This window comes from Neopelma chrysocephalum, unplaced genomic scaffold (assembly GCF_003984885.1).
Source record: "Neopelma chrysocephalum unplaced genomic scaffold, ASM398488v2 Primary Assembly neopelma1_24, whole genome shotgun sequence".
NCBI lineage: Eukaryota > Metazoa > Chordata > Aves > Passeriformes > Pipridae > Neopelma > Neopelma chrysocephalum.
The window spans coordinates 11,840,996-11,864,435 of NW_020897693.1; the positions used below are offsets into that span (position 1 = coordinate 11,840,996).

The following is a 23,440-nucleotide window of genomic DNA, read 5'->3' on the forward strand; positions in this document are numbered from 1 at the left end:
GAACCCTTGTTTTTGTGGTGCATGCAGTATTTCCGAAGTTATCGTAACCTGAAGGCAAGGGCATCAAATAAAATGATGACCCAAGAAGATGCGGTAGCTTGATTTTGAACACATGACAAAAGTCATAAAAGGAATAATTTTTTTATTGTATTAATTAAGTTGCAGGGACTGTTAAGTTAAACTTAAAATAACCCTTTTAACAGTTGTTGAGGATAATGAATTATCCAGGAGGAGTTAGAGCCCGCTGCTGCCAACTAAAGTGCTTAGAGACTTGAGATAGAAGTGAACGATAAGAAGCAGCTTTCATATATTCAAATAAATTACATGTTGGGCTTGGCTTAATCCTGGCATCAGAATGATCTCAGGGGTTTTCCCTACATTATCTTAGTCTATGATTATGCAAATATCCTTTTAATGTAGTGACTCCTTAACAGGAAATCAGTCTCATACTTGCTCATATGCTCTTGCAGTCAACAGACGCTTGCAAAATCCTAGTGTGCCTGAGATACAAAAGGCACATTAACTGTTTTAAGTACCAAAATTTTGCAAACATACAATAACAGGACATGCCTGGATATGTCAGGGATATAGCAGATGAATCAGGAAAGAGATGTTTCCTAACACAAAAATATTCTTGGGTTTGAAAGTTCAACCAGAATGCAAATGGTACTAAGTTCACATTTGATTTCAAAGACTGTAAGGAAATCATGGGAGGGGGGACAATCTTATAGAAAAGCAGGATTGAAACTGAATAAAACATGGAAATGAGACGAAGCATAAAGTCAAAAGAAATGTAATCATTAGTGTTACATGCACAGCAACCTGCAGAGTCCAGGTAATCTACTGACATATTGCAGTGATGTTGTTTTCAGGAACTGCACTGAAATGGGGACTATGAGGGTAACCTGCTTTGTCTGGAGAACAGGTATTTAAAAATGACATCTTAAAAGAGATGTTTCATCTGGAAAGACAGCTATCTGGTATCCTTTGGGAGGTGAGGAACTGAAGTCATAAAAATTGTGCTATGTTACTCGTGGTAATATTAATATGTATCTGAGTAAGCAGGAGAGCTTAGTTCCTGATTTCTTGCTTTTGTAAATTTCTTCTAGGTGCAATTCGTTTATGTAACCTTTTTTCTTAAAACTACAGGGTTCTAGTATGGAAAGAAACAGCAGTTAAGCATTTGAGGACAAACTGGTATACACTAGTGATATGTACTCAAGGTGATCCCCACTGACCTTTTTTTTTTTTCCCTGATTGAAACAAAGACAGATAAAACCTTGGGGAGCCTAATGAAATTAAGCACCTAACTTTCCAATGGGATTTAGGGTAGTATCTGATTCATTCAAGCTCTTTTGAAATTCCCATCAAAGTGAACTGTTCAAGGCATGACCTTAAGGTAACACTTGGATAAGCCACAAAATCTAGACTTCCAGCTCTTTGTTTTAAATGTAAGACCTATTCTTTCTTCTATATCCAGTGTATTCTGTTAGTAATTACCAAAAATTACCATTAGAGAAATCGGAGCTAATGTGAGGCTCATTAAAGAGCAAGAATTTATGTTTAACTATTTTAAAAAATTCTTGTTGATCTGGTTTCTGGAGATTAAACCTGTAATTTTATCTGCCATAGATGAGAGAAACTTGCTAGTACAATAGCACAGTATCTTAAAAGTAAAAAAACCCAACACACATATGCAAGCATAGAGAGAGAGAGAGAATGTTTGTAAATGCTATTCAGACTATGTGAATTTCCACGATTCCCCATTAAATCCCATCTAGACAAACTTGCTCAGTCCATTTTCTGTACTGAGCACTAGCCAGTCACTAGTTTTCTTCTGACTGTTCTAGCAAAATCTAGTAGATGCTAGATTAAGTCTTGAGACTATAGAAAAGATTAAAAATTTAATATTTGGAAATGCTTTTGATTTCAATAGATTAAAATCCTAAGAAACAGACAATGGTTGTGGTTACGCTCGAGGTTTCACCTCCAAAATAATTTTGCAATGGTGCACTCAGTATGCTGAACCTCTAGCACTCAAATTTAGCAGAAACATGACCCTGTGCTAATGATGTCAACCAAAAAATAGTGAGATTTTATTTATCATCTGATTTACATAGTAAAACCTTGGGCAGTACCAGGATAAATGCCTGACAGCTCTTTTCCAGATTCAGGGACTTAAAAATTTGCTCTTTTAAAAATCATGTTGGGTAGTATTCTTCTGGAGTAACAGCTTTTAACATGAAGCTGGCTTGAAATTAAGCCAAATATACAGATCCACCGACTTCTATGAAAGCTTTAAAGAGCTGGTAGCAAAGCGCAGTCACAGGCACCTCCACACCCTCTGCTACAAAAGTCTCTCAGCTCAGAGGGCTCTGGGTCTGTAAGGCACAATTTAAATTTCACTTAACAAGTAGGCAAAGAAAACAAAAACAAAGCCTGCAAGAGTTCACCTCCCCTTAGAACAAAACCTAAATGAAAGTCCAAAGCAACTTGAAAAATTAAGCATTCTCCTAATTTCCTTATTGCTTACAAATCTCCAGAGATAACTCTCTTCCGTAGGAATGCCTAAACTTGTATCTACTCAGAGCTTTTTTAACAATTTTGAAATTAGGAAGGATTAATATCACACTGGGTATTTTCTTCTGCTGCTTGATACAATAGTAATCCATTTAATGTGCTCCAGGGATTTTTTTACCAATTTGCCATCTCCTGTAAAACAGCAAGAAATTGTTGCAAACCTATTTGCCCAAAAAGCATGGCAAAAAACAACTTAGAAGAAGGCTACTAGTTTATTTGTATTGTTCCATTAGATAGTGAGCTTTTTTAATGTTAATTTTTAAATTACAATTTCAGAGATAAAGCAAATAGGATGCCAGTTGTTGAGGCACTACAGCTTTCACTATAGAACATATATTGGCATCATAACTGCTTACTCTAAGTTACGAGTTCTATCTCAATGTTTCAAGATGCTGTATTCTGCAGTTTTATTTCCTTCTTGGAAAGCAAACAGGATGTTTGGTAGGAAGTTACTTTTATTGAGAAATGTTGGAACTTAGCTTTTTGGATGAGCCACTTGAAATGGGAATTATGTCATTTTGACATAAGCCTATCTGGTGATACTAAACCTAGATAATCGGCTCAATGGAGATCAAGCTTTTCCTGCAAACATATAAAAATATCTAGCTGGCTTATTAGCCCACAATTCACATCAGAAAATGATATACACTTAAAAATTATGTGAGCTTAGAGGTTTTAAATCACACAATCAATTTTCCTATTTTTGTTCTATATAATTGGATCTGAATTGGAGGAGCTTTCTGAACACTCCAGAAAACAGTAATCATTTCACAAGTTTATGAAGCCACCAGAGTTGTAAAGGCACTAATTTCTTTGATGAGAGTTCACATGAGAAGAGTGCATTTAGCTCAGTTCCATATCACTGAATGGGACTCCAAACATCTTGGAATCCTATATGACAAAACTTCTTGACCACTATAGAAATTGGATGTTTTACACAAATTTTAGAAAGGCTACAGAGTGGCAAATTGGAGCTGGATGAGAAAGTGAATATTTGTAATTAACATGACCTTAGAGGAATATATTTGGCAAAAAAACCTTTCCTCATGAGTGTTCTTTTATAGTTTGTCATTATACATGCAAAACAAACCAACAGTAAGTGTAAATATACTGCTTGATACGTTCTTTATACTTACAGAACATTAGTATTATGGAATTATACAATTATAATCTATTCTGAAAGCATCATCAGAATACCACAGGAATTTACTTTTTGCAGAAATCAGGCAGTTCAAATATTTACCACGGACAAACAAGTGCCTAATACTGAAAAAATGTATTGATAAACATACAACCTGCAGTAAGGTAGTGATAACCACTATTTCAAAATAACCAAGGTCACCCCCCCCACGGCTTAAAGATTGCACACTGCAGGTACAGCACTATGTACAGTCGGGAAGGACAAACATGTCCAATATTTCCAAGACACTGAACTTAACTGTCATCTCCATGAAAAGGGGAAAGTGTTGTCTGCCATCTCCACCATCAGCCGTCTCATCTTTTGCCCTGGCTCTGGTCCTCTTTGAACTCATCTTTGACTTGATTCAACATTTTACCAGTGCCTTATTAGGAAACAATTTAGTAATTTTCTTTCCCCCACTCCCACAGTAGTTTTCTTTTAGGTTGAAGAGTTAACTAACCTCATGGAAGCTCAAAAAAGTGCCAGAGATGATGCAGGGGAAAGTGGTGGGAATGCAAGGCCCCTAGCAGAGAACACGGTCAGTCGGTGCTTACCCTGTCTCAATTCCCTCTTGGGAATAGTCTCAACGTTCAATCAGAAAACTGGTCACTCAAGGCCACTGGGGAGCCACTGCAGAAGATCTTGAAAGACACTGTGTCATAAATATGTGATACTACGTTTTAATGAGCACTTTGACTAGATCTACCTTAGGGGGGCTAAGCAGAGGTCATAAAAAGCTGTTTTTAAGTTGCAATAAACAAAATCTTACTCCAAGTGAAGGAATGTAAAGATGGAAAAACCAGACAAGACCCAGAGCAGTCTTTCAGTAATAACTACAAAATATACACTATAAAATTATGTGTTTCCTACTCATTATAATGACAATTAGGAGAATTTAAAAATACATATGCTACAGGCTTAATTAAAAAAAACCCAACCCTATGAACACGGCATGAAGGAATCACAGTTCAAACACTGCTTTAAACTTTATTAACTTCTAATTAAGGGGTTGTCCTCACTTTTTTCCTGAAGAATAAAAGCTACTATAACTTTCAGAAATGGAAAGTTATAACAACTTCAATGATGTAGAATTACAGCAGGATCAGCCAATGCAGATTGTTGAAATATCCATTTTTAAGGCACACAAACAAAACGTCATGTTAGTTCTCCATAGTTGTTCAAAATCTTTTTTTTGCATCTCAGTTTTCATTCCTCCTACTGTAGCACTTGACAAGACTCATAAATAGCAATTCAGTTGTTTTGAAGTCTCCTTTTCTTCTTGGATGTGTTGAACAGTCAAAACTGCCTGCTGGCATCTGTCAATCCCCCGAGTATAACAGCACCCCCTTCTGGCTTCAACAGTGCGAGCTGAAATCTGGAACTCCCATCACCATGTAAGAAACCTGTACAGGAGAAACAAGGTAAAAGTGAAAATATTCTAAAAACTAGGTATTTAGTCATAATAAATAGGCAAAGGAATATTAATGCCACTACAGTAGCCCAACCTATTCAATTGTAGGAGCTGAGGTGCAATTTTAGAATGGTTCTCATGGGCCATGAGGTAGCTCTGTGCAGGTGTGGCAGCCAGCATGCCTTTATCACTGTATGCAGTGGCAGCACTCCAAATGTCTGCTAACACAGACTCACTGACAGCAAACCTCCTGTCCAGCTGCTTTGTCCTCCAGTGTGGGCATAAAGGCTAATGATCCAAGTCCCCATCTGTTCTGGGCTCATGCAGCCTGAGCAACCATGTGTCATTTCTTCTGATGAAAACATGGTGGGTGCAGTGGATTATCTGATAGGACAACTCTGCAACAAGTTGGCTTATCCCGTTTAATTACACCACCACTTTGGCCAAGAAGTCCTTTTATAATCTCTGTACTGGAATCTTTTAACTTGCTTACGTTTTCAGGAAGAGGTGTCTCAAACTCTGAAGTGTTATGCTACCACTGTGTTTTACCATACCAAGCTGTACAATGCTTTTGTGAGAACTGTTTTAGGGATCCTTCATGTTATCTATGTTATCTGTGTGCTTTTACTTTGAACAATTTCTTATGAAAACTTTCAAAACCGATCATTGCTACACTAGAAAACAGAAAGTCAAGGTAATTCGCTGCAAGAGGTAAACAGGTGACAGTAACCAGTGAAACTCTAACTGCAACCAGCCAAGTCCACTGAAGGAAAAAAACAAATCCACAAAAAACCCCAACCAATTCACTATACAAGTAACACCAGGGATGGACTGATATCAAACCTGATCCTGCAAGCTGAAGAACAACTGTGGGTGTTCAGACGTCTCTGTACAGATTATTTTACTAGGCTGGGGTATTCTTAGTCCACTGCTTTTACTGGTAACGCTTGATACTGTTTTGTTTTAAAAAGCAATTGCACTCCATGCTGTAAATAGGTGCTAAATATGGACAGAACATACTTGACTATTAATACTTTTTTTTTTGTTGTTGCACTGTATGGAAGAGGAGCATTATTTCAGGCATGGATATAATTGCAGTGGTAACAAAGCAGACTGGGGGAAGATGAGCAATACTGAAGTTTCCTGAGTGGGAAAGAAGACTGAAGTGATGGTGTCATCTGTAGTCCCTCCCTCCAAACAGATCATCTTTACAGATAAATTCACACCTGAATATAAATGTTGTTGACATTTACAAGATCCCGTTTTCTCCGGCTGGATGTTTTGAAGGATCCAGCCCATGCTGCTTCATCTGCACTGCGATATCAAACAAGTAATCATAACACTCACACCTAAAATTAATAAGGAAAAAAAGTGAAATGTTAGTAAGGCTCAAGTCTTACCATGTTTTATGAAAACTAGTATTTTCCTTCCTTAAGCTTTATATCACCAATGCAATAGTCTGAATGGACAGCTCTATTACTGTTACTTCCAACACTGTGGGATGGAAAGTGCCCAGCATTTTTGTTGCATTTCTATCAGCAGATGAAGTAAATTCCAAAACTGGTACTAGGGAAAACTACACAAACAGTATTGGCAGGTGTCATATAAAAGCAGGGATTGTCTGCAGGTTTCATATGAGGAGGGACTTGTCCATATGAAAGGAAAATGTTGGCAACCTTATTAGCCAACACTGATATGAAAGAAAAACCAAGCATTGGAATTACGGATGAACCCACTCCCAAAAGTTCCCTATACATGCAGTGAGGCCTTAATGTCTGAATCATCGTCCATGGGTTGAAAATACACATGACATTAAGTTCACTAAGGTTTTGAGGTATAGCAGCAAAAGACAGCGTGTTGCTAAATTGTACTCACATCGTTTTGGCTTTTTCCCATGTTCCTCCCCACACGTAAACACCATGACGTCTGACCAATACAGCACAAGAGTCCGGGTATTTTTCCATTGCATGTGCCATTCTTTCCTTGAGATCCTTCTCTTCTGGTGTATTTTCAATAATGGGAACCACTAGTGTATCATCATATCTAAAAGAAAAATGAATGTTCATGTATTTAAAAAAACCCTGTGCTTGGATCTATGAAGCTTTTCCCTAAGAAAGAGATTCTCCCTTGATTGTGTAAAGACGTTAATAAATTTTCAGCACTAATGATATCTTCTCTTGTGAGTCATGCTGTAACATAAGAATTCTCAGGAACATCTCTCACTCCCAAACACATACTATTGCTGGCAATACCTGAGCTACACTTGAGGCACAAAAAGAAAATAACACTTTAGGTGTAGCTGTTTATTCACATATCACTTTGTAGTTGGGTCTCTTTACAACTTTTTCAAACTCTCCATCCTGTACTGGCATCATCTACAAGCTTTACCTCAGATTAAATTATTTAAAAGAATCATATCATGAAGAAGGAAATGAAGCTGTTTGCTGGAGAGCAGAAAAAAATTAACTCAGGTAGTCCAAAAAGCCCCTGGAAGATTGTCCTTCTAAGGCATATAAATAGAAAGTAGAGTCAACACATGAAAAATAAATTCTCTGTGATGGAGTCATTGGTGGGCTACATGTGATCTTAAGAGAGCCTCAGAACCCCAGTTCCAAAGACAAGATTATGCATGTTACTCAGTGGAACTTGCCTAAGAGTTTCTTCTGAAGGAGGACTGGGATATTTGGCATTGTTTGAACCTTAATTAACACTGGCAGAAACTTGTTTAAATAGTTTTAATAAGTCCCCACTTCAGGTTCAGGTTTATCATTGAGATCACTTAGATATTTCATGAGTGGATGCTAGTAGTACTTACTTTTATAAAACACAGAAAGAAAGCAATGGTAAAAAACCTCAAAGCAACAGCTTGTACTTCAAATCAAATATTCAGAAAATTAAAGTCTCATCCCTTACAGTTTTCAATGCTGATACTTTCTCAAGGAAGCTATAAAAATAGTGAATGAAAAAAATTAAGTGGCATTTGCAGTTTAACTCATATATACTGATCACCAAAACTAGATTTGAGGCCAAATGAGCTAATGGATTGGCTTCCTAGGTTCTGCTTTCTACGTGAGCTTGGATGCGGGTATAAATAACATAACTGATCCCTAATCATAACCATAAGCTTTTTATCAAAAACTAGTATCTATAAAATGTCAAGAAGACTCTGAATGAGCTAAATACTTGATATGTCTTTAGTTTTGTGGAAATATAAGCAGCCTACATTTAGTCAAAACTTAATTTAAAATACCTTGTCATAGTCTGGATTTTCAAAGCTTTTTACTACTGATCTAATTCTCCTTCTACAGAAGTTGAAGGGAAAATTACTCTGGCATCACTGGAGTCATATTTAGGCAAAAAAACCCTTCTGATTATCATATCTGTAGCATTTTCCTGGATAGCTTCCAATTAGAAACAACATACATTCAATCCCTTTCTTGAAAGGTTCCATTTTCTACTATCAAATTTCTTTGGAATTCAATGGGGAGCCTTGTGTGAGGCAAGACAGTGGAATCACTCTAGTATGGATAAATATGTGGTTATGAACCATATAATCTGAAGCTTTGATTTCTTCAGTTTTTCTGGTAAATTAACAGGGTGATACCAGACAACTTGGAGATACGGAACTCGATAAATATTATGTTTCTTGACTAAAATACAATGTCTCCTGACCAATATTTAGCAATATTTGAGAGTTCAAAATGCATATCCAAAATAGAAAATTGATGTGGATGTTTTTAAAACTAGTGTTGTTAGAAAATTCAATACAAGGGATTGTATTTTGCCACATTAAAAATGCACATGCTAATGCTGACAAGAAGTTAAAGGTTGGCAAATTAACCAAAATGGAACAAAATATGCTCGGGCATAAAATCACATATGGCTTGCTCCCTTGCCAAAGGGCAATAGTTAGATACAAAAATTAACATCAAAAAGTGGAAAGAATTTAACATTTCAATTTCTCATCTACTTGTCACATGTTATATATATGTTGTTTGCAGATCCCAATTCAACACTCTGTGGGTGGAGACCTCAAAACAAGCCATCACACATAATTTGGAATAACTCAGCACTTACCTCAGAGCTCATCCTTGAAAAGTAATAACATTATCTTTAATGAGCTGTTTATTCTGAATTCTCTTTCAAACTCTGTCAAGTAAAATCTGAAATCCTCTACTCTCTTAACATGCCCTAAACTAGCACAGGCAGTGATAAGTGAAGTCCACCCAAATGTAGTTTTTACATGCTATCAATGCAACTTAATGCTGGTTGGCTCCAGTTCCAGCTTAACACTGTATAGATGTGTCAACATCCCAGGATGTAGCTCTTTATTTGGTTTGTTGCTGTAGCTCAACAGACCACAGTAGCCTTGACACTACAAGATTTTATCTCAGATCTCTTCCACAGGCTTGCGACCTTGCAGAAAGCCAATGACTCATTTATTCCAGAGGTATTTTTACTTCTTATTCTTAACATTTTATATTACACACTTTAATGCACATAACTTGAATAACTCATCATCTATTTATATTGTTGAAAACAAATGATCAAATATCATGCCTCTTTTCTTAAATATAGAGAAGTACCTGTAATAGCCTCCTGAAGTACACTTCTGGATTCCTTTTATCATCTCCTGATGGGTAATACGGAACTCAGTCCCTGGGTAAAGAAGGGTAGCCATAACAGCAGCCTTGGAATGAGTATGGATCACTGCACCTGCCCCTAAGAACACAAAAAGAAGAAAAAAAATTTAGAATTAATTTAAAAATGTATCTGTTAGAAAAATTTTATTCACATACTTGATTAATTTCCTTTGATTGGGTCTCTTAGCAAATGGTGATCTACTGCATTAGAGGAAAAAATATACAGCAACCTAAATGAAGATATGAGATCATTACTCACCTATAAAGGATAATTATAGATTGTCTTAGGACACTAGTGTTAACTTTTAGTTAGTGACAAATTCCAGGAGACAAACTACTTGTACAAATTCAAGGAGAAACACTACTTGTACATTTCTTTACATACTGCAATGACTGAAACACACTATTTATTTTATCAGAGTTCTGAGATTTTAAAGAATTCCCAAACTTATTTGTGAAATGAAAGTTTAGAGACTTTTACTTTGTTTTTATGTCCTCTTCAATTATCTACTGAAAATTATCTCTCTGAAAAAACATTTGTCGGTTACCTTACTGTGCCATGATGGAAAAATGGGCAGACAATAATTATAATCTACTTATAAAGTTGCAATGTTGCCATTCCTCAGGTACACATGTAAGCTTCTTGTGCAGGAAGACTAGAAGAGCCTTCCTAAATCCTTTCTAAAACAACAGATGTAAATCTTACACAACATCAAAAGCTCACTATTACTGTCCCCCTGCAAAAGAAAAGTTTCATACCTTTTTCATCTATTCATAATTCATAATTGTTAATCTCAGCCAATGGATACAATGGGATCTAAACCATAGTTGCTAAATAGGCAAAACTACTGGTTTAAAGCTGCTGTAAATCCCTCCACAACCTACCAATATACTGCACTAAAAATTAGTGATGATGATCACAGGAATAGCTACACAAGAAGAAAAATTGTAAATTGTAAATGACACTGACAGGATGTTACTACGGATTCTCTTCCATTTGTATATATATCTGTGCAAATCAATTTATTTTACAGTTTCATGTTTATTTCACTGTAACTTCTATGTATAAAAAATACAGTACTGAATATCAATTTTGTGGAGGTACATTTACAGTGTTTTTAGTTCATCCCTGTCTGAAACATTTGCTACATACCTCTCATAGTGTAGGCGTTCATAAAGAGAGGTGTGCACTGGCTTTTCTTTAGCTTCTTGTGCAGTGGAGGACCACTGATGTCCTGCTCATTCATGTCACAAACAAACATATCTTCTGGCTGTAAGAATGAAGAAACTATTTTGACCTGTGATGACTTGAATAGCTTTGTTTTCCTTCTAGGGAAACAAATACATATGCACCGTATATTTAATATAGAATGTGATTTTAACTTTGTAAAAGTGCTGGAACGTACCACATTTATTCTAGCTTCTAATAGTACTTACTGACACTGTGTAATGTCAGTAAAAATAATTTTAGGTATTCTTTTTATTAAGAGGGATGCCAAGCACGTATTTGTAAAACTACAATTTTCTCAGAAAGGAGACAGCCTGTAAGGAGACAGCCTGTACCCAAATAACAGAAAATAGATCAAAAGGAAAAGTAGTAACTGATTAAAAAAAAAAAAAAGAAATGTAGATGTACTTTTCCTTCCCCATTTAAAGAACCAACAAAGGACACAAATTAAACTTACAAATAATCTATTCAAATTGTAGAACTATTTCTTTTTAAACCTTGCTTTTGGTAGCTTTACATGAATGGTACCTTTGCATCAATTAGACACTCATAATAGTACAAAGAATTGTCCAGGGCAGTAATAAAACTTTCTCTTTTAATGTTATTTTAAAAGTCAGCAGAAAATACAGTTGCAAGAGATTTCCTCACTCACTGCACTCAAGCCACTGCTACTGACGGCACAGAAGAGACCATCATGGTTATCTTACGTACCTCTGCCTGCCTTATTGTTCACATCCCCAAACATTGCTGCTAAACCCCGCGTTTCTATCAGTGAAGGGATTCCTTTTACTCCTCATGGTATTTATCCTCAGATCTATGAAATGATAAATCTTTTCCACATATTATGCTATTCTAGGGGAGTTCCTGCTGTCATCAAATAGTTACCATTTACCATTCTCCCCTTCACTTACATTTTGGGGTTTTTTTGGAAAAGAGACAGACAGACAAGGTCACCTTTTCATGTGGAGAGCCCAAATATTTACTGAGACTATCAAGAAAAATATTTGTAATCACTCAAATGGAAATAAACAGTGACGAGGTGTTAATGCTTCTTTAAATACGTGCCAGAGTAACTTGAAACTGTGGCCAGAGCTATAGATACTCAAGCTTGACAAAGAATAAAGCTGCACTTGAGTTCAAATCTCACACAGTTTTGTGCTAATTTAAAGCAAAGAGATCTTCAAGACTAATATACACTGGCCACTGAACCATATACTGGCTTGCTATGGTAGTGGAGTACTGGAAGAAATCATCAGTTGTTTCAGTAAGGTAGTCAACAGTGTAACAAGTTTCCAACTTTACATAAGAAAAAATGAAACTCTAACCAAAGGCACTTTCATGTATTTCAGGATGAGCTCTGAGGTAAAAGTACAGCTTAACGTACCTGTATTCTTTCCTTTTGGACTCCTGAAGGAGCGATGTAGATTTCATTCCTATGAAAAGTTGCAGACGGGGAAAATCAGTAAACACAGCTGAACAAGGACTTTCCAACTGCACAGGCATTAGAGCCCTTGATCCACTGAAAAGGAAAGAGCAAATCTAGCCCCTAATAACTTTCTTGCTCCTTCCATACATTGGCATGTAGATGGTCATCAAAATAGAACCAAATTGTAGAAGGGCCTATAAAATCTTTAACTTGCAGGGGTACAAAACGCTACTTTCAACTTTGTAAGAGGAAGTAGGAAGTGCAGCCTTATTTTTCCTACCCCCCCGAAAAAAAGCCTCTCCCTTCAATAATTCAAACTCTAATTTCCAGAATTCAGAATAAAAATTAAATGAGAAATTGCAAGCAGATACTGATCTGTGACAAAGCAAGTCATAAAACTATTACTAAAAAATCCATGGACTACCTATAAACAGTAATAATTATCTGTAGCATTCTTCAATATAAATATTTTACTTTTTAACTGTGCAGTTTAGGTTTTTTGTGCAGTTATATATTTATTTTTATTGATAAAGAGATAACATTGATACAATGAAATGAAATGAAATTCAAGTAGAAGTGCATCACTTCTTGCAAGGTCTACATGAACAATAACTACAAAAACTGATTTAAATTAAAATTATTTTAAGATGGTGTCTAAACTATTCTCCTTATTAGCAAAAAAACCCCAACTAGATTATCTCTCTCAATTGTAATCACTATTTGGCTTCAACAGTCACATAGTAAATTCAGGAGCACAGAGACATCTAGTGAATAATTAGTCAAGTTACAGATATATTTCCTACAGACCATGAGAAGTTTGTATGCCTGGACAAAAGCAATGGAGCTGGTGAAGGGTCTGGATCACAAGTCTTATGAGGAGAGACTGAGGGAGCTGGAGTTGTTTAGCCTGGAGAAGAGGAGGCTCAGGGGAGACCTCATCACTCTACAACTGCCTGAAAGGAGGTTGTAGCCAGGTGGGGGTCAGACTCTTCTCCCAGGTAACAAGTAACAGGAGAATTGGAAATGGCCTCAAGTTGCACCAGAGAAGGTTTAGATTTCATATTAGGAAAAGATTCTTCACTGAAAGGGTTGTCAAGCATTGGAACAGGCTGCCCAGGGGAGTAGTTGGCTCACCATCTCTGGAAGTGTTCAGAACACTTTAGGCATGGTGATTAGGGATGTGTTTTAGCGGTGAACTTGGCAGTGGGAGGTTAATGGTTGGACTCGAGGATCTTAATGGTCTGTATCAACCTAAACAATTCTGTGATTTTAACTCTTCCAAAAATAAAAACTCTTAAGATGATGTATATCCATAGGGGTAAAATGTCTGCGAAGTACATCAAAATGTAGCTTTATGATATTTGTAATTTTTAACATTCATGAATTAACACTGCCAACACTCCATTAATTTAGTCCTTTGCACGAGCAAGATGACTGAGAGAGCAACATATGGAGAAATCAAGTGGTGATTCAGCTACTAATGAAAGACGTAATTTTTTTTAAAAAACAGACTTTTTTCTTTTTAACCAGAAAAGAAAACTCTAATGATGAAATACAGCCTTCAAAATACAAGATATCTGACAATGAATTCTAGATCCATTTTTTAGTATGTTAACCCACATCCAAAGTGGCATTTTTTTTCTGAGTAGTTGATATGAACAGCGAGTAATGCTGATTAGGATTAGCTGGTAAAACCAGTTGTTGTATTTGAATCAAATTGTAATTGTTCACTATTTCCTATGCAACAATTCTAAGATAGTCTGATCTCTGCCTTATAGCTACTCATTTTGAAACAAAGCTACTGCTACTGTAGATATAAAGCAGTATAGTACACACACATAACTATTCCTAGACCATGTACAATATTGATATCAACTAAAACATATATTTATTTAGGTGTAGTCTGAGCAACCAAGTAACAGAACTGCTGAGGAAAACTATACTACTATGTTAGTGAATTCTCTGATAATGTCATTTGTCTTCCACAACCAACATGAGTCACACTGAAATGATAAAGAAAATAGGTTACATTTAGCTACTGATGACAAATTAGTGCTAGAAAGATCTTTCCATAGACAGCTTTGAAAACAAAAAATAACCCTCTTGTCATTGCTCACATTATTATTGCTGCTCTTGCTTTGCTGGCAAAAATCAAGCAGGGAGGTGAAATGACCTGCACAAAGTCCAAATGGCACAAATATTTGCATTTAGAATCTTTTCTTCCTATATATATAAATATATATATATAATATATATTTGAATAGCAATGGCTGTTTGCGCATGCATGCAAGTGTATATCAGAAAATGAGAAGTCAGACACTCTCAAGTTAGTATCACAACCCTGTGACTGGGGACAGAATTGCAGGCTCTGCGTAAGCATTTTGAGAACTTTTTTTCGTGGCCACTGAGAGGAGCTCTGTCTCCACAAAAGCTTGGAAATTATGAATGCGGGGAGACAAGCAAATTAAAACACAAAGCGCTCCTTCTTAGTAGCAGATACACACCAAAAATTGTTGCTATTACCTCAGTAGAATAGTAATCTCCTGCTTAAAGGAAACTACTTGCCTGCAAAGTGTCTAGGGTGAGACTGATCTCATTTAACCACAGGCATTTGAAAGCCTTGTGCCTGGTGTAACCCACTCTAAATTCCACAGTCAGTGAAATGAAAAAGAGGGAATGCATTGTTCTTTAAAGACAATTCATCTACCTTAAACAAAGATAGGAAAAGGACAGAAAAAAGTCCCTCTCTGAAGTTGTCTCTCTCCATTGAAGGGATGGAAGTGATTAATCCAGACTAGTTACCTCCCTTCTACATGGTTAAATTTGGCAGACTGTTCATTTGCCCCTCCGCTTTCTTGCTCACTCCTGACTTTCATTTTTCATGGAACTGAAATGCCCTCACCCACTACTAAACTCAGCCAGCCCCTCTCTAACCATCACATTGTTTCTCTTTCATCATTACTTACCCATGTTTCAAGCTGATTCCTCCACCAGTTCCTGTTACCCAGCCTAAACCATAAAACAGTCTACAGAGCTCTGGGATAAGATTCCTTGGATGTAACTTATCCTAAAAATAAATTAAAGAAATAAATAAAAAACATCAGATACGCCACAAACCTAAGAATTTAAATTCTGAAACTGAGTTTAAAGGAGTAGTACTTTCGTACTGCTGTACAACAGTCTAATTTATGCTTATGAACTTCAGATACGAAATGACTGCAAGTTACCATAATGCCCCTTAGGCTTTGCCAGGGAGGTTCACATCTTGAAACAAACAAACAAAACCCCCATATAAAATTTATGTCTGATTATCCTTCACAAAAAAAGGTCTCATTTCAAATTTGAGTGCAGCAGCCCACAGATATTACAGCAGTGAGATTATGTCATGCACTATTGCCACAAGAAAAAAAAGGGAAAATAAATGCATCTAATACACATTTTGAAAAGCTCAGCTAATAGTTTTTCCCATCAAATGTTTTCTGTGAGTTTATTTTGCTTGATTTACAAATTTCATCAGAACAGATTTTATTAGTTGTTGTACATTTTTAAACAGCAGTCAAAAATAGCATAGAAAATATAGGCAAATTATTTTGTGAACTTCACATTCCTGCATTTTTACAATGTGAGGTTACTTCACATGCAGTTTAGCCAGAAGGTAAATTGCATTATTTTAACATTTCTTTCAGAAAGAAAAAAAAAAGTTCTTAATTTTTCCGTATTCCATTGTTTATTACATCAATAAGTAAATCTGTATCTATATATTAACCAAAGGTATCTGTAGTGTCAGAGATTCATTTATAGTTAATCTAAACCAGAATGGTTTTACAGTACAAGCCAAAACTATTTCTTGGAAATCCTAAACATGATTCTGCACTGAACATACACAGTTAAGAAAGCTGTTCCTCACAGGTAGTGGTCTTTAATAAGTGAGTACTACATTGGAAAACAAAAAATTTTGAATATTGGAATCATTTACATGAGAAATGTAACCAGTAATCACAGAGAAAGCTGTAAGATGCTACTTTAATCCATTCTGCGTGCTTGAATTTACGCATTTACATATTGTCTTGAGTATTTCTTTTAGCTTATGTGAGAGAATAAAAAGCCAAAATCTTTCCCCATTTACCAGGGTAAAAATAAAAATCATATGTGCTTTCACAAAGATCCTGATATGACTGAACCCATCAACTAGGAAATTAAAAGTAGAGAAACAGAAGAGTATATTTATGTCAATTTATCTCCCAGGGATGGGGTAATATTTCCACCTACATTATCTCAGTAACACAGCCACTTTTTTTCTTGTATGGGTTTCATCTGAACTGGTATTCAGTTCAGATGCTATTCCTGCCTCCTCTGACTTCCTTTCTATTATTGAAAGTATCTTTTAATAAATTAAAAAAATCATCATTTTACTCATTTGAAGCAATAGAAACAAGACTCTAACCAGCACCCCTGGAAACTCATGAAGAAGTCAAGAACCACGAACTGAACTCTCATCAGTTCACATTACCTGAAACAATTAGAACAGCAGATAAAAGCGTACATGAAGGAAAAAAGACCCCAGGCCAAATAAGCAAACACCTAAACTAACAGTGAAAAAAACCCACCCGAGATCTTCCCCATTCACACAACTGAAAATGAAATCACTACTTTCCAGTTCCTTGTCACTGAAAATAATAAGATAAATGCAATTTACTCCGATTAGTGAAACATTTTTCAAATACTAATGACTCTGAAATGTACTGTGAAGTGAAAATATTAATGCATGTGTCATATGTTTACAAATATAAAGCAAGCACATAGTATGTGCAAACTGTGAGTCCCTGTTTTGTTGTTCTGATTTATTTATACAGAATTAATGGCTGTACATAATTTTTATCTATTCACCTGTCTCAAAACTGAGTCCCACAGTGTCTTGTGTTGACTCTTATTCAAAATTACATCCTCTGTATTTCATTTTTATTTCTAATCTACGTAGTACACTAGTATTTTTTCACTTTGAAGAAAAATTATGTCTCTTCTATTTTTTACAGGTTTATATTGCTATTATTAAATGTACACAGCCATAACAAAACCTAGATTATAACATTCCTATAGTTGTTACATATTTTCCCTGTTTGATGAATCTAGACATTTACTGCAAAATTCATATCCATGGGAGAACATAAGTGCTTTTCACCACTTATTAAAAAGAATTTCTAGAAGTTCAAAAATTCCTCTCATCAAGAATAAACATAATCAAGAAATTTTTACTACTTTTCTGCAGATTTCCAGGATTACAAATCAATCCACAGAGTTTAACAGCATTTTTCCAGGATAGGTAGATGTTGATGATAACCATAAACTATCTAAATAAAAATATTACTGTATTTCATATCTAAAATTACTGATAATAAAAATGACAGTACTTTCCATAACTACAAAAATGGTTTTTGCTGTAATGAGCCTGGGAGTGAACACATGTGAAAGCAGTAGGGAACATAACAGGATTATTCTTTGTCAAATCTCAGTTGGAAGTACTTTAAAATTTGATTTATAAGTTGAAGTACAGGTGCCACTGGTTATGTCTTCCTTCCTATCTCTGAGTCAGAATCTGGCCCAGTAGTTTTCCGATACAGCTAACATGAACAGTTTAGTTCTCTGTTGCTGTGCAGTTGTCATCTTAGCTATACATGCTGTTAGGTATGAAGAAAAACTCCAAGAACTTCCATGAACTAAAACAAGTGACTAATTTTTAAAACCATTAAATATAATGTAGAAAACAAATTTGCTGGTAAACTTTTGAACAGAAACTGAGTGGAAGTATTTACTGAAAATTTTCAGCAGTCAAATCTAAAAAAATTATTGTATTCTACAAGTCTGTGGTTGTTCAAGGAAAAATATTTTTTCCTATTTTATTCAAATCACTGTACCTAATATCATTTCAAAACCAAAGCAAAACAAACCCACTCTCCCAACCCAAAAACCCAGAAAACAATATGGATCTAATAGAATGAAAATGAAGGCAGTCCCAGGCTGCTTGTGGAACAAATTTGTAAAGGTTTTGGGGATAATTTGCAAAAGGTGTAAAACTGAACTACAATGTGGATATTTTTACAGATTGTAGTAAATAAAAATTAACAGTGCCTGAATTAAGTATCCCCCATTCAGAAATTGCTGAGAAATCATGTATTTTCCTCAGAAATAAGCATAGACTGCACACATGAAATCACACCACTGATACATCATATTGATGGGTAGTAAACCATGATGAGGTTTCCTTGAATAGCCATAAAGTGATAAGTCTGATGTGGTAAAACAGATCCGTCTACACTGTACACATGAAGTGAGAAAAGTACAATGAATAAGTTGGTAGATATCTGTTTAAAATCTGTCTTCAGCATAGAAATTGATCAAATAAATCAAAATAGCAAAAATAATGTCATGAGCCTTTAAAAAAAATTATTTTCTACAACACCTTCACACCACACAGTGCAAAAGGGAGGGTATTTTTAGGTGAGAAACAAAATAATTCTAATGAAGAGACAGGAAAGCAACGTGGTGAGAATTCCTCCTCCGCTTAAAAGCTTTGGACTGTCAGTTTTTGTAGCAACTACAAACCTCCCACTGAAACTGATCATTTATGGCCTTTTCAATTTTTTTTATTGCAGTAACTAGAAGCTTTAATAGTTTTTTAAAATGACAAATGATTAGCTGCTCTACTGCCCAACTTAGTCATTTATGCCCACGAAAGGATGTTTCCAAGACAAACGTTATTTTAGCAGCAAGAATCCACATTAGAGGGGAGTATTTTGTCAATACCCACAGAAGAGAGGGAACAAAAGCAAAAGACAAAGCAGCACAGCAAAACTGGCAGGCAGTTGGTTAGTTGGTACCAATATCTTTGCTGAAATATTTAGAAAAAAGTGCTGCTGTCACTGCTGTCCCCCATCACTCCAATGCCACAGTGACTCTAAAGTTGAATGCTGACTGATCCTTGAGGGTCTAAAGGCTGTTAGAATCAAGCAAAGGGGAACTGGGATTTTGTGACACCTCAAGACTGTCTCCTGGCCCATAGAACCACAGCAAGCCAAGGCTTTGTCTAATGCAGTCCCTCTGAACAGACGGAACACCTGCACATTGTTGCAACTGCTGGAGGAAAATGTTTCCAGTTGGACTTGCAGAACGAGACGAGGGGAGGCACAGGTGCAAGAGCACAGCAGTGGTTCTGAGGCAGGAGACAGGGAAGGTGAATTAATGGAGATGGCAGCCTGGGGCAAGTTTGACAAGGTTTGGAGCATCCTACTTTAACCTCATCTTTACAACCTCCAACATTAGCGAGTCACAGGATCCTCAGGCAACCCATTTAACTGTTCCAGGTTAGAAATATTTTCCTAATGCCTACCCTAAACCTTGCTTGATGAAACTTGAATCTGTCCTCTCTTATCTAACAGTTACGTACATAAAAAAGAGGGTCTTCCCTTTCATATCTCTAACAACATTTTACATATTAAGACAACAACTCCATTTGCCCCTCATTTTATTTTATGACAAAGGAGATTCTTTCCCTCATTCCTGACAGGCCACATTACCCACACTGCTGATTACCCCCATCTCTCTGCTGAGGTTCCTGGTCTCTCGACCAGTGCCACACACAACCCAGAGGTATTTTGAGCCCCACCCAGGTCATGTTCCAAGTGCTCCAGCACAGTGTTTGCTTCGTCTGATGAAGCACAGCACTGCCAACTCATCTTCTGGTTGTGATGATGTATAAAACCCCAATCAAAAACAAAACAAAAAAAAAATCACCCAAACAAAAAAAATCATAGAACAAACCTAAAAACCCCGTTACCATAAAAAGGGCCACAAGTCCTGTAGCTGCAGCCAAACTGACAGCTGGCAACGTTTTGGGAATTCCAGTAAATTTCCTAACATCTTGATAGAGAATCAGAGAATTCTTAGGGTTGGAAGGGACCTCTGGAGATCATCCAGTCCAATCCCCCTGCCAAGGCAGAGTCACCTGGAGCAGGTGTCCACGTGGGCTTGGAATGTGTCCAGAGAGGGAGACTCCACGATTTCCCTGCTCCTGTGCTCTGCCACCCTCAACGTCAGGAAGTTCTTCCTCATGTTGAGGTGGAAGTTCTTGCGTTTTACTTTATGCCCATTACTCCTCGAATACTGGAGGCCGAGCACGCTCACCTCCTGCCGGCTGCATTGCCCGCTGGCCGCCGGGGCACTGCCGGTTCACAGTCAGCTTGTCACCCACCAACACTCCCAGGTCCTCTCTAACAATTAGCAACCACGAAGGCACAGGCTAATTACGGCGGCTCCACGAGCAGCCCCGACCCCCACGATCGCTCCGCTCCCCGGACCACAGGGGGACCGCCCGCCCCGGTACCTGCTCCGAGTCTCCCGCCGCGGCGGCCATGGCGCGGGGTCCTCACTCGGGGGCTTCTTGCGGGCGCCGCGGGGCGCCTGCGGATCGCCTGCGGATCGCCGGACATCCCCTGACCGCAGGCACCGAGCTGGACTGGGGGGGATAGAGGGGCCAGGCGGCGGCAGTGACCGGGGGAGGTGCGGGAGCGGGCGGGCGGGGCCCGGCTGTCCCTGCGGTTGGCGTTTGCTCGTGCCTGGGGCAATAGGGGCGCTCGGTGCCGCGGGCGGGGCGGGGGCGGTGAAGTCGTTGCTCCGCAGGGCTGAGGCGGCGGCACCGCGGGGCTTTGGGCGGGACTGGTTCTTTCTGCTCAGGCAGGGAGAGGGACAGCCCCGGGGCGGGAGCGGAAAGATGGCGGCGTCCCTGCGGCTGAGCGGGGAGCGGGCGCTGAGGTTGCTCCGGGCCGGGCGGGCGGCGCTGGGCGCGGGGCTCCCCGTCGCCGCACGGGCGGGATGGAGGCACCTGCACGGCACCCTGGAGCTGCTGGGTGAGTGACAGGCCGCCGTGATGGCTGCCCTGCTGCAGATGTGCGTGCGGCGACCTGCGACGGGGAGTGAGGAGTGAGGGCGGATTGTTGCGGTGGGTTGACCTTGGCTGGGTGTTTGGCACCCACCACAGCCGCGCTGTTACTGCCTCCGCATCTGGACAGGGGAGAGAGTGTATAAGAGAAGGTTCGTGTGTTGAGATAAGGGCAATGGGAGGTCACTCAGCCACTGCTGTCGTGTGCAGAACAGACAAGACTTGGGGATAGTAATTGAATTTATTACCTGTCGAAATCAGAGCAGGATAATGGAAAGTAAAGCAAATCTTAAAAACACTTTTCTCCTAGCACTCCCTCCCACCCCCAGCGGTGCAGGAAGACGGGAATGGGGGTTACGGTCAGTCCGTCCCGGGTTGTTCCTGGCGCTGCTCGGGTAGAGGAGTCGGAGTCCTTCCCCTGCTCCAGCCTAGGGTCTCTCCCACGGGAGACAGTTCGTCCTGAACTGGGCAAAAAGTGAAGGCTGTGCGAGGGCAGGGAGCTGTGAATGCCCGGTGTTGCCTGGTGGGCGTTGGGGTGAGAGGCCGCTGGTGCTGGGCAGAAACTGAACCGCAGTGATAGGGAGGTGGATGAGATGGGTTTGTTTGGCAGGGTGCTCTTTGATTTGGTCTCTGGTGGCACTGCAAGTCCATTAGGATGTGTACGGGCTGAAAGGAAAAATTGCAGAGAGAGATGAGAATTAGTAAAAGTAAAAACACCTGAAGGAGTTGGAATCTAGAGAGGAAAATGGAGTGATGGGAGATTAGGCCTTCAAATATGAAAATGTTCTCTTGTGGATAAGGAGAAAAGTTCTTACTATGGAAAATAGGGAAGTGTTTTCTAGGTGTTAAGTATAGCTAAACACTAAAAAAAAGAAACTTTTTAATTGGTTTAACTGGTGGTTTTTTGGGTCCATGTTTGGAGATTCCACCACACTTCTGTCCTCTTACTCTTCAGGTAATGTTTCAACTAATTAGAGAAGGGCATAGAATGTGTATTTTATGTAATTATTTTTTTCCTTTTTTTATTTAACAGAGAAGTGGAGTTTGTATTTATTAATTGCATGTCTAGCATACATTACCACATAGGAATCAAGGTGTGAGGTTATGACAACAACTTTTCAAGATGCATTTTTCAGGAGTTTTGTTGCAGAATTATCAGGCAGATCATCAGTTTTGGATGCTGAAATGAAATGTAATCTTTCCCTACTTGATCTGTAAGTTACAAGTTGTAAAACATTTAAACAATAACCAGGTGCATTGTTATGAGGTCCTGGTGTGATGCTGAGCAAGAACTCTTTGGGTTTTAAGTGCACTTATAAAGAAATAAGTTTGTGTAATAAAACTCAGTAGTAGTTCAGAGACTTTTTAATGACTGTGGTTTAGATCTCAGTATTCCCTTCTTTCCAGCACTCGTTGCTTTTGCAGCTTTGCAGTATGAAAATCTTTTCCTTTTGCGAAACCTGCTGTGTGGGATATAGGGAAGTCTATCCCTTTCTTGAAATGAGTGTTACTTATTTTCAAATTTTATTAGAAAAAATTTGCTTCTTTCTTCATATAATATGTTTGTCTTTTTGCCCAATGCAGGATTACCTACCTTGAAATTAGTCTTGTTATTTAACTCTTTAGAGACCTCTTGTCTACAGTCCTTCCACGCAATCTTTGTGGTGACTGTATTTTATATCTAGTTGGAGTTAAATTTCTAAATTTGGATATGGAAATGAGTGAAACCTTTTTTACTTCCTTACAGTAAGCTTTTGTGTTTTAAGGTGGATATATCACTCCTTTATCTCATTCAGTCTTTCCTCTCTGAAACCTTCTAATATTCCTTACAGCTTTTCAAGGTGGTGGATATCTTGGTGACGTTGTCTTTCTTAAATGTTTATTGTGGCCTCTCAAATGAAAACAAAGAGAAAACTCATGTTTTCTCTGGTAAACTACAGCTCTTTTGGACATAAAACTCACTCTTGGTTCCTAGTTTGAGAATTTAAAGTTAAGTCAGTTTTATTTTAGCATTAGTTTTATTTTTTCTCTTTTCTGATT

General features: G+C 38.0%; 2 protein-coding genes across 4 annotated transcripts in view; one reads left to right on the forward strand and one right to left on the reverse strand.

Annotated features, from left to right (window-relative positions):
• Positions 1 to 2,779: 2,779 nt before the first annotated feature.
• APIP (APAF1 interacting protein) lies at positions 2,780 to 20,988 on the reverse strand. The gene is made up of 8 exons (XM_027703870.1): positions 20,846 to 20,988; positions 15,435 to 15,535; positions 12,427 to 12,475; positions 10,968 to 11,085; positions 9,758 to 9,893; positions 7,047 to 7,214; positions 6,398 to 6,520; positions 2,780 to 5,163 (listed from the first exon to the last, which is right to left on the reverse strand). Exons 1-7 carry the CDS (start codon positions 20,873 to 20,875, stop codon positions 6,421 to 6,423), a joined length of 702 nt encoding a protein of 233 aa, XP_027559671.1. The 5' UTR covers positions 20,876 to 20,988; the 3' UTR covers positions 2,780 to 5,163; positions 6,398 to 6,420.
• Positions 20,989 to 21,217: 229 nt separating this feature from the next.
• The window catches only part of PDHX (pyruvate dehydrogenase complex component X), a 39,560-nt gene continuing 37,337 nt past the window's right edge, over positions 21,218 to 23,440 (forward strand). Inside the window, exon 1 of one of the 3 annotated variants that reach the window (XM_027703834.1) lies at positions 21,218 to 21,368. In XM_027703834.1, coding sequence (XP_027559635.1) covers positions 21,233 to 21,368 — 136 coding nt within the window. In that variant the 5' untranslated portion in view covers positions 21,218 to 21,232. Of the gene's footprint in view, positions 21,369 to 21,655; positions 21,678 to 22,297; positions 22,356 to 23,440 lie in introns of those variants that run through there. The other 2 variants (XM_027703857.1, XM_027703842.1) reach the window with 2 other exon arrangements.

Bases quoted from the DNA above. Each gene is read 5' to 3' on its own strand.
- APIP (XM_027703870.1), bottom strand. From the start codon at position 20,875: ATGGCCGCCGCGGCGGGAGACTCGGAGCAG. The intron at 12,476-15,434 runs GTAAGTAATGAT...AACTTTTCATAG, and splicing joins GGAATCAGCTTGAAACATGG to GAATGAAATCTACATCGCTC. The intron at 7,215-9,757 runs GTACTTCTCTAT...TTTTTCTTTTAG, and splicing joins ACTTCAGGAGGCTATTACAG to ATATGATGATACACTAGTGG.